The following is a 13,459-nucleotide window of genomic DNA, read 5'->3' on the forward strand; positions in this document are numbered from 1 at the left end:
GGCTATCCATGAACGAGGAAATCCATTAAAAGCTAGTTTCATAATGTTTTTTCCAAGAAAATAACCTTAAAAGAGCTTTAGACGTAACTCTATGCCTAATGTTCATTAAACACGGATCTATGAATATGCTGTTAGTGCTTATGTTGGGGATCACGGATAATCCATAAGTTTGATCAGTTTTAGCGCCACACGGAGCTGCAGTGAAAACATATACAGACCCAGCAGCTGTGTTTCACATGAACCGTGTGAATACAACCGTTACAGCACCGTCACTCTGGAGTCTCAGAGAGCTCTGTCTGTGTGGAGCGTGGAGTCCTTTATCGACACCGGCTAAAAGGGTAAAAAGAAATATCTTCTGTAAATCATCCTCACAGATATGGAGTTTCAATGTGGAATGGACCATGTCAAAATATATAATTCCCAAATATAAACAAATCAATACTGCAGCATGAGCTTTGGGGGGCCAACTGGGACTCGGGGATGTCCCTATATTTGCATGGCTCCGCCCACTACATGTGCTGGGGTTGTTTGGGACTGTTTTATTTCCCTAATAATATGTCTTCTAGCATTTAAAAAAAACACATGTACATTTAAGCACTGTTTTTTCACTGTAGGTGGTAGGAAATGTAGTGATGTGCAGTTTTAATCAGGGTACAAGAGCTTACATATTTGTGCAGCTGAGAAATGCACAGTTTGAATCGTCCACCACAAATTCATTCATTCATCCATTATCTGTAACCCTTATCCAGTTCAGGGTCGCAGTGGGACCAGAGCCTACCTGGAATCATTGGGCGCAAGGCGGGAACACACCCTGGAGGGGGCGCCAGTCCTTCACAGGGCAACACAGACACACACACATTCACACTTATGGACACTTTTGAGTCACCGATCCACCTACCAAGATGTGTTTTTGGACTGTGAGAACACACCACACTCCTCATAGACAGTCACCCGGAGGAAACCCACGCAGACACAGGGAGAACACACCACACTCCTCACGGACAGTCACCCGGAGGAAACCCACGCAGACACAGGGAGAACACACCACACTCCTCACAGACAGTCACCCGGAGGAAACCAACGCAGACACAGGGAGAACACACCACACTCCTCACAGACAGTCACCCGGAGGAAACCAACGCAGACACAGGGAGAACACACCACACTCCTCACAGACAGTCACCCGGAGGAAACCAACGCAGACACAGGGAGAACACACCACACTCCTCACAGACAGTCACCCGGAGGAAACCCACGCAGACACAAGGAGAACACACCACACTCCTCACAGACAGTCACCCGGAGGAAACCCACGCAGACACGGGGAGAACACACCACACTCCTCACAGACAGTCACCCGGAGGAAACCCACGCAGACACGGGGAGAACACACCACACTCCTCACAGACAGTCACCCGGAGGAAACCCACGCAGACACGGGGAGAACACACCACACTCCTCACAGACAGTCACCCGGAGGAAACCAACGCAGACACAAGGAGAACACACCACACTCCTCACAGACAGTCACCCGGAGGAAACCAACGCAGACACAAGGAGAACACACCACACTCCTCACAGACAGTCACCCGGAGGAAACCCACGCAGACACAGGGAGAACACACCACACTCCTCACAGACAGTCACCCGGAGGAAACCCACGCAGACACAGGGAGAACACACCACACTCCTCACAGACAGTCACCCGGAGCGGGAATCGAACCCACAACCTCCAGGCCCCTGGAGCTGTGTGACACTACCTGCTGCACCACCATGCCGCCTCCACCACAAATGTGTCTATTATGTAGCGATCACTGTCTTTAATATTTAGATTTGTCTAAGATATAGAAGGACGTATTAACTGTGAGGCGAGTTAACCACAGTTCCACTGTTCAGGTTTGTGAAGCTGAAGCATGGTCAGAAACTGTGATTAAACTAAGCTTGTTTTGTGAGACTGACCCCAGGCTTCCTGTCCTGTCCCGTCCTCCTGAACCTCTTGTCTTGTATGGAACAGAAACTCTGAGCCTGATGTCCCACTGCAGTGTGGTTATTGTCATTCGGAGACGTTTTTGCTGCGTCTGCAGATAGACCTTCATTGTTCATTGTGTCCTGTCCTCCTTTTCCTCCGTTTCCTTATTTCAAACAGCGGGGCCATCACGGTCTATCACAGCCTAGCAAAGCAGCACTCTGTTGTGTTTTTATAAGAGCAGATACCGGTTGGTATCGAGGCTGTGACACTCACCTTCAGTGCTTTTAGATTCTCGAAGTGTTTAAAGACTAAACAGATCAGGTGCAGACCCACTGGTTTTTGTTTGTTATTGTTTGGGGGCAGACAGACTGGGATCGGTTTGTCCACGTAGCCACAGAAATATTGTGTCTAGTTTGCAGCTGTTGGGATGGATCTGAACTCACCCTGACTTTTCCATCGGTGAAGACTTAAAACAATATTTCCCTCTTCCATTAAATGGAATGAGACCTTTTTCTCTGTCTCCACTCTGCGGTAATAACAGCCTCAGTATGTTCTCTAAAGCTTGAATGGGTTCATTGTGCAGGAGGAGAGGACGTTCAGTAAAATTGTCAGAGCTAACTAAGTGAAAATTACAGCTGACAAGTCCATGCTAATTAGAATAATTTAGGGCTGTCTGCAGCTAAGGAAACCTTCTGGTTTGATCTCCAAGTCGTTTAATAACAACAAAAAAAAGGCTACATTTGAGACAACAATTTTTTTTAGCACCTTAAATGCAAGAGTTTTAAGCTAATGTTTTGTTACACTTCATACTCCGTCCTAATTAAGTGACCAGTATGCGACATGCATTGCCAGCAGGCTTTGCAAAATCTGCCTGGTGATTTTGGGCTGTTCAGATTTAAAGGGGGTATATACTCTCCCATTTCCACAAGTGGAATCTTATACATTTGTGACCAGATTTAGTCAAAATCCCACAAGGATCAAACCCCACAGCAGCATTCTCCCCCTGTCAGCGCCTGTTCCTTTAAATGATAATGAGCCATTTTCGCTCGGTTCTCTTTCTACTTCATTCTCGTTTTCTCTGTGCTTTTATCTCTCTGTGCTCAGTTTAACCTCATCTTTGTTTTTATTTTGTTTTCTGACTTAAACTGACCTCCAAAAACAGACTGGGTGGTCTTGGTTGACAGTGTGTGGGTCGGCAGACTCCTGATGCACACACATGCACATGCACTGAACAAGCGTTTTATTTATTTGTATTTATTTATTAATTAATTTTATTTCACCCCCCAAATGTGTGATCATTTTTAAGATGAACCAGGTGCCTCATGTTATTTAATTAATGAGTTCTAAATTCTCTCCCTTTTTCTCTCTCCCTTTTTCTCTCTCTCTTTCTCTCTCTCTTTCTCTCTCTTTCTTTCTCTCTCTCTCTCTCTGTCTCTCTCTCTGTCTCTCTCTCTCTCTCTGTCTCTCTCTCTCTCTCTCTCTCTGTCTCTCTCTCTCTCTCTCTCTCTCTCTCTCTCTCTCTCTCTCTCTCAGTATGGGGCAGAGTTCCGCAGGTTCTCAGTGAACCGAGCAAAGCCAGGGAAGTTTGAGGAGTTCTTCAAGCTCATCATGCACATCCACAGCATCGCAAACATGGAGGTGATGATTGGATACGCCGACGTTCACGGAGACCTGCTGCCCATCAACAACGACGAGAACTTCAGCAAAGCCGTGTCCACTGCTCACCCACTGCTCCGAATCTTCATCCAGAGACAAGGTACTCTCTCTCTCTCTCCTCAACTCTCCGGTGCATTCACATACACTGATAAGAACCTGGTACGGAACGATGATCTTGAATCAAAGGCTAATGTAGATATTAAGAAAGTTAGGGAAGATTCTCTTCATCAAATTGCTGCATGAAATACACAGGTGTGAAGACATCTTTGGCCCTGAACTCACCACAGAGATTTTGAAGCTGTAATTTTAAGTTTTAAAAATATTCCATAGTGTTTCTTTAACGAATCAAGCTCCAGACTCGAGGGAATATTAATTCAGTTTATTCAGTGTGTTTACATCTTGGCAGAATCCCGGTAATTGGTAACAGTGAGAGCGTGGCTAAATCCTTTCAGAATCAGCCCATCTCCAGTTCACTCTCTCATCCTGTGGTCAGAATAAAGGCAGAGTAAACGTGGTCATGTGACTGGGCCTTTAGGGTTTGGAGCTGCGGTTCGTCTACGCAGTCCCCACTGTGGCCCCTGTGTGCAGATATTATGTTTTTCTGCCATTGTCACATTTTCCCTGCAGTGGGCCAGCTGTTGGCCTGACACAGCATTAGAGGGAGAGAGAGAGAGAGAGGGAGAGAGAGAGAGAGAGAGTTAGGAGGGAGAGCCAGTGAGGGCTGGAGGTGACTTCCTTCAGGAAAAGCTGGTGTGTTGACTGTGTTTCCTGTGGAGAGACTCTGCTGTTCCTCCAAAGATAAACTCTATCTCATGATTTCACGTATCTTTACAAGGAGAACTCTATCTATCCTTTTACCCAGAGGTTTTTGTGGATGTTGTATACACTCTTTGACCAAAAAATAATGCATCCACATTTGCTGCATGCTCAGGAAGATATATAAATGATTACAGGTGTGGTCCAATTAGACACTCTCAGTCCAATTAGAAGCTCTCGGTGGCTACTTTTGGGTAGTGTACCTCTTGTTGATAAGTGCCTCTACGATGCACTCAAAGACATTTTGCCCAGGTGACAGACTTTGTGAAGGGTCGGAGCTATTAAAATGAGAAAACTGGACTGCTACGGACTGGAACCTCATCATCTTTGCGATGAATCCAGGTTTTGGGACCTGACTTGGGTCGGGTTAGAGCATGAAGGCCTCTTAGTGAGCGCTTCAGTCCCGCCACACTGCCCCAGGTCCTGCTTTGAGCCATGGCATGCGACAGTTTGTCGCCCCTAGTAGTGAGATAAGGGACACTAACAGCTCAGCTGTATGTGCAGGACGTCCTGTGGCCACACGTGTTGCCTCCCGTGACAGGGTTTCCAACTGGCATTTTTCAGCAGGATAATACTCATCACGCTGCGAGGGTTTCCTGGGAATGTCTCAGACAGATGGCAACACTTTTTTTTTTTGGGCCTGCCTGGTCAGATTTATTTCCAATAGAGCATTTATGGGATTAGTGGGGACACCAGCTTCTGCAACCTAAGAGTGTGCAGGATCTACAGTCCCAGCTGTGGGCAAATGTGTTGCAGCGTGCCATACGAAACATGTAAGAGCCTATAACCAATCGTATCTCATCTTGTATCCAGGCTAGAGGCAGGCCAAAAGGGGACGAGAGCCTCCACTCAACTGAACAGTTTTCTCAAATAAATGTATACTTTCACTTTAATACATATATCATCATAACAATTCAACCTATAAAAGTTCATTCAATTCCAACCAACTAATCATTTTTTAATTGATTAGCACTGAGGATATCTGTAGGAAATGTAATGAGATAATGATAACTAATCTGTGAATAACATTCAGGCCAAATAAGGCTAATAAGCAGGGTGCTCAAAACTGTGCTAACAAGATCATGTGAAGTCTTATAGTGCATGTGTATTTCTACCCTGAGCAAATATAAACAGCAAGCTTTGAATCAGTGTGACGCAGGATGATGGAATGCCAGTCACGCCGGACCCTCGTCTCCCCCAGGACAGAGTTACGTAAAGCATGTTTTCCCGCGACAGCACAAGCTGGAGGTCTTGGTGGTCAGAGGGTTGGTATTGTTGTGCTAAAGAGGGACGTTTCTCATCGCTCGGGTTGCCATTCAGCTCCGGCGGTCTCCATTGTGAATGCAGTACAATGGGCAGCGTTCTCATGCTTCATCCACCTCTGAACCAGAGTGAGGGAGATACACGGAGCCAGAAAGGACCCACATTCCAGATACTCAGCCTTCCCGACACACTCACTCACTCACTCACCCACCCACATACACACTCCCACACACAGATGCATTTCACACAAAGCTGGGACATGGGAAACATCAAGGACAGATCAATATAGAAATTATGTTCATGCTTATATTAGGTGTACAAATAAGAGTAGCACTTTCGAATGAGACTACACTTATAAAGGTTTATAAATAGTTTACAGTCTGTTTATTAATGGTTATTAATTAGGTTGTGAATACATTAAAAAAATCATGAATAATCATTTATAACACATGGATAGAAAGGGTAACAGTGACCTATTTTTGCACCCACAGCCATCTACACTGTAAATGATCTTGACTGACCTCCATCAGTCGACATTGACTCTGTCAGCAGCACGTATTTGTTAATACGTTTAACCATTTACTTACCGTGTTAGTATGCCGTTTTAGACACTGATGATAAGATGGTGTACCTCAGCAAGTGAAAGTGAGTCAGTGTGGTGTCAGTGCCATTCTAATGCAAGTGTGGTCTGGACATTCAGACGATGTAAAAGGCTTTACAGGCCTTTCACTGTCTGTACGAACAAAGACACGACAGCTCACAAAACCTGGGCTCTCTCTAACCGTCTCTGTGCATTCCCATAGTGCCCTGCTCGAGGTGGAATAAAAGCTATGTACCCTGTCAGACACACAACGCCCGTAATGCGCTGTGTCATATCTAACAGAATGTGGCTACTGTCTCAGAACGATGAGCCACTCTTATCTCGACTCAGGTGCCCTTGGGTGTAGTGCTCTTAGGGATTAGAAACCTTCTGGAGCTGCTGTTCCTGGGTTGGACAAGCTTTATTTTAAACGGTTTCTTTGGTACGGTGCTACTGATGTGGACTGTGACACTGTGGTCAGCTTCAGCTTGTTGGCTATGACCACCCCAAAATCACCCCCATGCTTATGTTGTCTTCATTATATAAATAAAAAAAAACTACACAATGTTCAGCAAAATAAATGGCGTATAAAATGAAGTGCTCCATCTATTTTGATGTGTTTCTGCAAGAAATAATAAAGAATTTGCCACTGCAGCCTTCAGTTCTCAGTTTGGCTGAATGCTTTTGTCAAAACCGTGTTAGTTTGTCCAACCTAGCAACGGTTGCTATGAGAGACTGTATCTGTAGGCAGAGACTCGATCATTTCTAGGTCAGTTCTCAGTGACCTCTTCTGTCTTCCTGTCTTCATTCTTTGCCTCGGTAGCAAAGGCTTCCTTTATTTACCCTAAAGAAGACAAAAAAACACCAGCCCTTGAAGCAGTCTGGCCCAATTTCCTCTGAGAGTCTCCAGCAGACTCTGAGTCACGGTAGTCTAATCGTGGGGATACGCAGCAGGTTTAAGATTAGACTCTGGCTCAGACTCAGACATGCCCCTGCAGAGCCCCTCTCCCCGGGGACTTCCACTGCAGAGCACTGTAATGGGGGGGGTGGGTGAAATCCCGCTGAAGTGCACCTGTATGGGGCTTTGATGGGACGAGTGCCTCAGGATTTTTGGTAATGATTCATCTGGGTCGGGGAGGCCTGAAGAGGCTAATTTTCCATCATGGTTCCTGAAAGGATAAGGGAAAGACAGGTCAACCGTGTGTGAGGTGGTGGTGGTGGTTGATGTTGAGGGTGTGAATCACTCTTCTCAGAATGGTTCACTTCTGCTGGGAGAGATTCATTATTCTAAACTACTAGATAATTTGGTACAATGTTAAGAAAGTAAACTGATTATTTGAAGGGGCTGTATTATGAGAAAATCACTTGTTCAGTGCCTTCACACATTCATTTTTGTCTCTGGAGCTCATCAACCCACACACTGTGAAATAAAACCACAGAGTCAGCTTTCTGTGATGTGCCAAGGTCTGAAAACATGGGCTAAAAGAAGTCGTTTTGATCTTGTGCTGCGTCTTATGTAGAGTGCCGAGACTTCGGAATTGTCCCACGCTCTTGTCCGAGTCTCTCCAATTACAGTGACGGGCCCATATTTATGTGTGAGGGCAAAAACAGGGTTAAACAAAAGCACAACATGCATGGATTAGTTAAAGCACTGAGAAAACGAGAACGGTGAAGTAAGAGAACCAAGCCAAAATGGCTAAAATCCATGGCTAAAAAATGGTGCATGATCTTACTGGTCTGAGACCAGCATGTTTTATGGAATCTGATTATAATCAATTATGACGCATTGTAATATTTTATAATCTGTGCAGATACTTTCTTGAGAATGGATTTAACATGGAAATCATATGATTTTAATCATTTGAAAAACAGACTCAAAGAATATTTTCCTGTTTACAGTATGCAGCTTGTTTGAGCTGTTTGTTTTTTGACTAATGCAGAGTTCATTTTAAAACAGTGGGTTTTCTCTTAAAACTGCTCTTTATTTGTGCTGTATTTATGTTCTTCTTTGATTTTTCTAAATGGGTTTGAATGTGGAATATGCTTCTGATTTTAGTTGTCGTCGGTTCTGCTGGAAAAATGGACATGTGCTACTCATTGGAGTTTAAATTAGAGTCTGAGTTGATGGAGAACATGTGTCTCGTGTCTTTGTACGGTTTGAGCAGTGGCAGTCGGTCTGGCCGGAGGGGAAGACTTTAGATCTATGCAGATTTGCGTTAGTGAGAAATACAGTAGTGTAACAAATGTGCAGGGGGTCCAGCATCACCTTCTGCCCTAACAGACTACAGTCACTTCTCTTTTTATTTGAGGGTTATGTTCTAGAAAGTGCTGTGTAGTGGATTTCCCATAAGAAATAATAGTAAAGTGGCAGAGGTCATTCTCATCTTACTGTTGGTGTTAGTTACTGTGATGTGTGTGTTGTTGTTTTTTTTTTTTTTTTTTTTTTTTTTCCAATAGGCAATAAAATAATAGGCAAAAAAAACCAATTTAAAAGTAATGAATAATTGGGGCGGCACAGTGGCGCAGCAGGTAGTGTCGCAGTCACACAGCTCCAGGGACCTGGAGGTTGTGGGTTCGATTCCCGCTCTGGGTGACTGTCTGTGAGGAGTGTGGTGTGTTCTCTCTGTGTCTGCATGGGTTTCCTCCGAGTGCTCCGGTTTCCTCCCACAGTCCATAAACACACGTTAGTAAGTGGATTGGCGACTCAAAAGTGTCCATAGGTGTGAGTGTGTGAGTGAATGTGTGTGTTGTCCTGTGCAGGACCGGTGCCCCCTCCAGGGTGTATTCCCGCCTTGTGCCCAACGATTCCAGGTAGGCTCTGGACCCACCGTGACCCTGGACAAGGGTTACAGATAATGAATGAATGAATGAATGAATGAGGTGACTATACAATAAATCTATTATCATCAGATATCAACCCAGGAATATCGGTTATATACTGATACCAATGTGATTCTGATTTAATCGTGCATTCTTTTCTATTTTAATTTGACGTTGTTGCTTATGCATTAGGAAGATACATGTCAATCCATTCTGCAATTGTCTGTCTTTATTCATTTATTTCCATCTATTGTTTAACTTCTCTTTCTGTTCTTTGTTAAATAGTTTCTCCAAAATGACATAATATTTGGACCAAATTTAGAATGACTTCACTTTCGTTTCAAGCTGATTTAATTGTAAACAAATCACTTTGAGAAATGTGACTGCTGCACCCTTTTAAACAGTAAAAAGGGGAGGTCAGTCAGGGCCTATGAGGCTGATCATACACAGTGGGGTGTGGGTTCATCCCTGGAAGATGTCAGTGCTGTCACTTGCACAGGAAAGGTTTAAAACACAAGAACCGTGTGCAGAACCGAAGCTAAACGAAGTCCGAGGGCCCGCGTGGGCCGGGGTCATTTAGGTACGTGTGTGTTGTTTGGTCTGCGGTCATGCCTGGGAAAACGGGGATCTCCGATTACACACAAAACACCCCAGCCTGTGATTTCAGATCTCTGAGTAGTGTTTAAGAACAATGCAGGCAATTTAGCGCCTGCCGTTTTTAGCTCCACTCCAGCTGAGGGTAAAGTGGAGTTCCCCTCCTGTCGGTTCAGGGTTAGATCCAGCGCGAAGGGGTGTGAAAAAGTGTGAAAACACTTTCCTGTCACAGAGAGAGCGTAAGTCACTACATCTTAGCCTTTTGATTGTTTTAATCCAGTGTTTTGGCCCGGAGTTCAGAGTGGAAATCCTAAATCTGTTGTCGGGAGAACAAAGCTTGGCATGGCTTAAATAGAGCCGGATCATTCACTGTAAGGAGTTAAAGCCGCTTTGAGTCTGGGAACGCTGCCTTGGTCAGTGAAGTGAGCAGCCGTGCCTCTCTCCTCTGTAACTCCTGTCGTTCTCCAGAAGACAGTTTGACTGACTCATGGCTGGAGGCGGGGTGGAGAAAGGGTTTGATGTTTTTTTTTTTTTTCTAAATTTGACTTTTTAATCAGCAGCTCAAGCTCAGACTGGTGAATTTCAGGAAATTGCTTTTCAAGATGCTGCTTGGTGCATTTGGCACTTTTTATTAGCTCATTTAAGCAGCGTTTTCCCTGGGCTGTTTCTGTTTAAGAGGGAAATGGGGGATGGGAGTGTAGGAGTGAAATGAGAGTGTGGGAGTGTCTCTCTCTCTCTGTCCTCTCTGACTCCACCGCTCTCTGATCCATGACTATTTGAAGTCCCTTCTGCTTCCACTGCTGACCCAAGGATAATTCCACTTTATCTGCATCGGCAGTATCCGCTGTGGCCCAGCTGAAGAGGAGGAGGAGGGGGTTGGAGGGTCTCTTTTGAGACTTGTTCTTTCTTTGGTTCGTCTACACTTCCAAAAAACATCCAATCTTAAAGTACTCTACAGGCTCTTAGCTTTGTGAAGTAATATATAAATATAAACTCAATAAAGGGTATGAGCGGCCATGCAGTCTAAATAACAGCAGCACATCCATTACAGAAATATAAAGGGGACATATTATATTGTCAATAAATAAATATAGTTAGCTCCACTGATCACTCAGGAGATCTTCAAATAGAGTGTATTCCATCTCTTTATCTGCTCTACCCTGCTCTTCCCTGGACAGGTATTATCTGACGTGGTGGTGATGCTGTCTTGCACTGGTGCGAGTGGATCAGACACAGCAGGGCTCCTGGAGTCCACTCTGTGAGACACTCCTCCCTCGTTGCTCCACTTCGTAGATGTAAAGCCAGAGACAGTAGCTCTGACCTGTAGCTGCACAGTGTGTGTCGCTCGTCCTCTAGTCCTTCATCAGTGACACAGGACGCTGTCGGCTGGTGGACTACTCTCAGTTCATCAGTGACACTGAGGTCTATAAAAACTCCAGCAGCACTGCTGTGTCTGATCCACTCACACTAACACACCACCACCACGTCAGCACTGGGAATGATCCACAACCCAAATCGTCCAGGGCTAACGGTGTACGCAGCTACTGATGGACTACAGTGTGTATCTGTAGAAGGATTCTGTATGGGGAGTGAATATAGAAACAATGAAGGCTCTTGGCTGTTGTTAAATTAATTAATAATTTAAAAATAATGAATTATTAGATTTTTAAAAATATATCCTCACTCTCCAAAGAAAAGCAGGCATCTGTTTAGTTGACATCATCATTTGAACACAGCAGGGGTCCTTCACACTGTGTGAACATGTCACGATGAATGAACCAATAGAAATGCTCCAGTGATTTCCATTGAAATATTAAGAAGTGTTTTTTTTCGTTCTTCTCTTAATAAAAGTTACTATGTTTTTCATTGAATGGCGGCGATATACGTTTTTATTTTTCAATGCAGGGCTCATAAAATCTGCGTACTGTGGGCATACAGTTAGACAGCTACGCGCTCTCAGTCCTGACTGTTGTAATGCGATGACTGTGTGCAGTCTGTAACGAGGGACTGTCTCCTCTGCAGCTGAGCTGCTCTCTCCTCAGTGTGAGTAAATCCTGTTTGACAGGAGTTTTCACAGGGCCTTCTCTTCGCTCCTCTCATTCTGCCTGTTATTTTTGGGAAACAAAAGCAGGCAGTGACCCGCTATAAACCTGCCCGAGTCCCTTCCACCGCTCTGCTTTTGTTTTCACACGTCTGCAGCTTCACCTCACTGAATACAACCTGAAGAACATTTCACTCTATATAATAGACTGAATTATCTCAATCTGTCTCGTGAAACCTCACCACAGCGAAGCTTCAGACAAAACAGGATGCCCTGGAGCAGCTGCACATGATTTCAGAAGAGATGTTGGAGGTCAAACGTATGGCTGTTTAATGCATTTTCCAGCAGCCAATCAGCTTTTAGAACCAGAGATATCCGGAATAATAGCATAATAAAAGCTTTTCTAAGTCTCTGTGCTTTTCGTGCGCTGCATCAGCCAGCTCTAGAGAACCTCCGCACATCTGGCTGGTGGAAGCTACATGCCCCAAGGGCTTCTGGGTAATCGTTAACAACAGCAGTGTGACAGCTGGGAGCTCCCCGTCTGCTCCTGGATCATTAAAATGTCCTTAAATTAGGAAAATAAACCACCACACACCAAGCAAACACCCAACACTTAATTAGAGCTCATTGGCTCCATATAATATTTGCTGATGCACTAAGTCCTCCTCCCCCCGCTTATGTAAGTACATCAGAGGATTATACAGCTCACGTGCGTCCAGTCCTCTCGGACTCTGGTTATTTTTGGACTGTGGAGAATACCAGCAGATCCATAATCTTCTTTTGGCGGTGGGAGTAGCAATAATAATATTAATAACACATCTTTAAATTCAAGCCTGACACTCATAGAGAAAACTACCAGCAGATTTGATCAATAACAATAATCAGAAAAGCAATAATGACTCATTTCCCCTGATTTAACCCTTCAGGGACTGGCTCTGTGGACACTGTGTAATTTATATCTTTAAAGTGTAGAGATCCAATAAAGTATCTATAGGTGTTTCATGTCGTCAGATTGAGCACAAACACATAGTTTCAGGAATGCGTACTGAATATTGGTGAATAATCTGAATCGTGAAGCTGTTTTTGAATTAATAAACGTTATGTTAAGTCTCGGTGTAAGTACTGTGTATATTAATGGGGATTTGGTCATTTTTTTTCTTCCCTTCAAAGCTCTTGCAAAGCGCTGATTGGCCAGACACAGCTAAATACAGACATCCAGCACGGCATAGATCACGTTTGATTTATCCGACTAAAAACGGCAACTCGGAAAACTACCATGTGGTCTTTTAAAGAAGTTCAAACGCTCCTTGGATGGAGCTGGGTTCAGTCCCAAACAAGAACAACAGGCGAATACACGCTGAGTAAACAGCACCTAACATTACCGCCACTGTTGTTGTTGTGGTTGTGGTTTTCAAAGCCCTTTGTTCCCTTTTTAAAGATATTTTTTTTATTATTTCACAATGTCACCAGCTGCATTTCAAGGGGGAGTTGTGGCTGTGGAAAACCAAGCAGGTACCAGGTTCCCAACAGCAAATAGAGCAGAGTACAGTGGGTACCAGGGTTATACAGAACCATGTCACACGGCTAATGATTATTAACTGAGTGCCGCTCCAACATCGCTGTCCTTAAAAAGCATGTATATGTTGTCAGTGCTTGTTTTAACGTTCACATTGGGAAACACAGAGTGTAGAATAGCCTCTACAGTGTGCTGGATGGTGTA

General features: G+C 44.3%; 1 protein-coding gene across 2 annotated transcripts in view; it reads left to right on the forward strand.

Moving 5' to 3' along the window:
* pard6gb (par-6 family cell polarity regulator gamma b) overlaps positions 1 to 13,459 on the forward strand; it is a 50,783-nt gene that overhangs the window by 10,202 nt on the left and 27,122 nt on the right. For both annotated transcript variants that reach the window (XM_066675240.1, XM_066675241.1), the window contains exon 2: positions 3,503 to 3,725. In XM_066675240.1, coding sequence (XP_066531337.1) covers positions 3,503 to 3,725 — 223 coding nt within the window. The remainder of the gene's footprint in view (positions 1 to 3,502; positions 3,726 to 13,459) is intronic.

This window comes from Hoplias malabaricus, chromosome 6, assembly GCF_029633855.1.
Source record: "Hoplias malabaricus isolate fHopMal1 chromosome 6, fHopMal1.hap1, whole genome shotgun sequence".
Taxonomy (NCBI): Eukaryota; Metazoa; Chordata; class Actinopteri; order Characiformes; family Erythrinidae; genus Hoplias; species Hoplias malabaricus.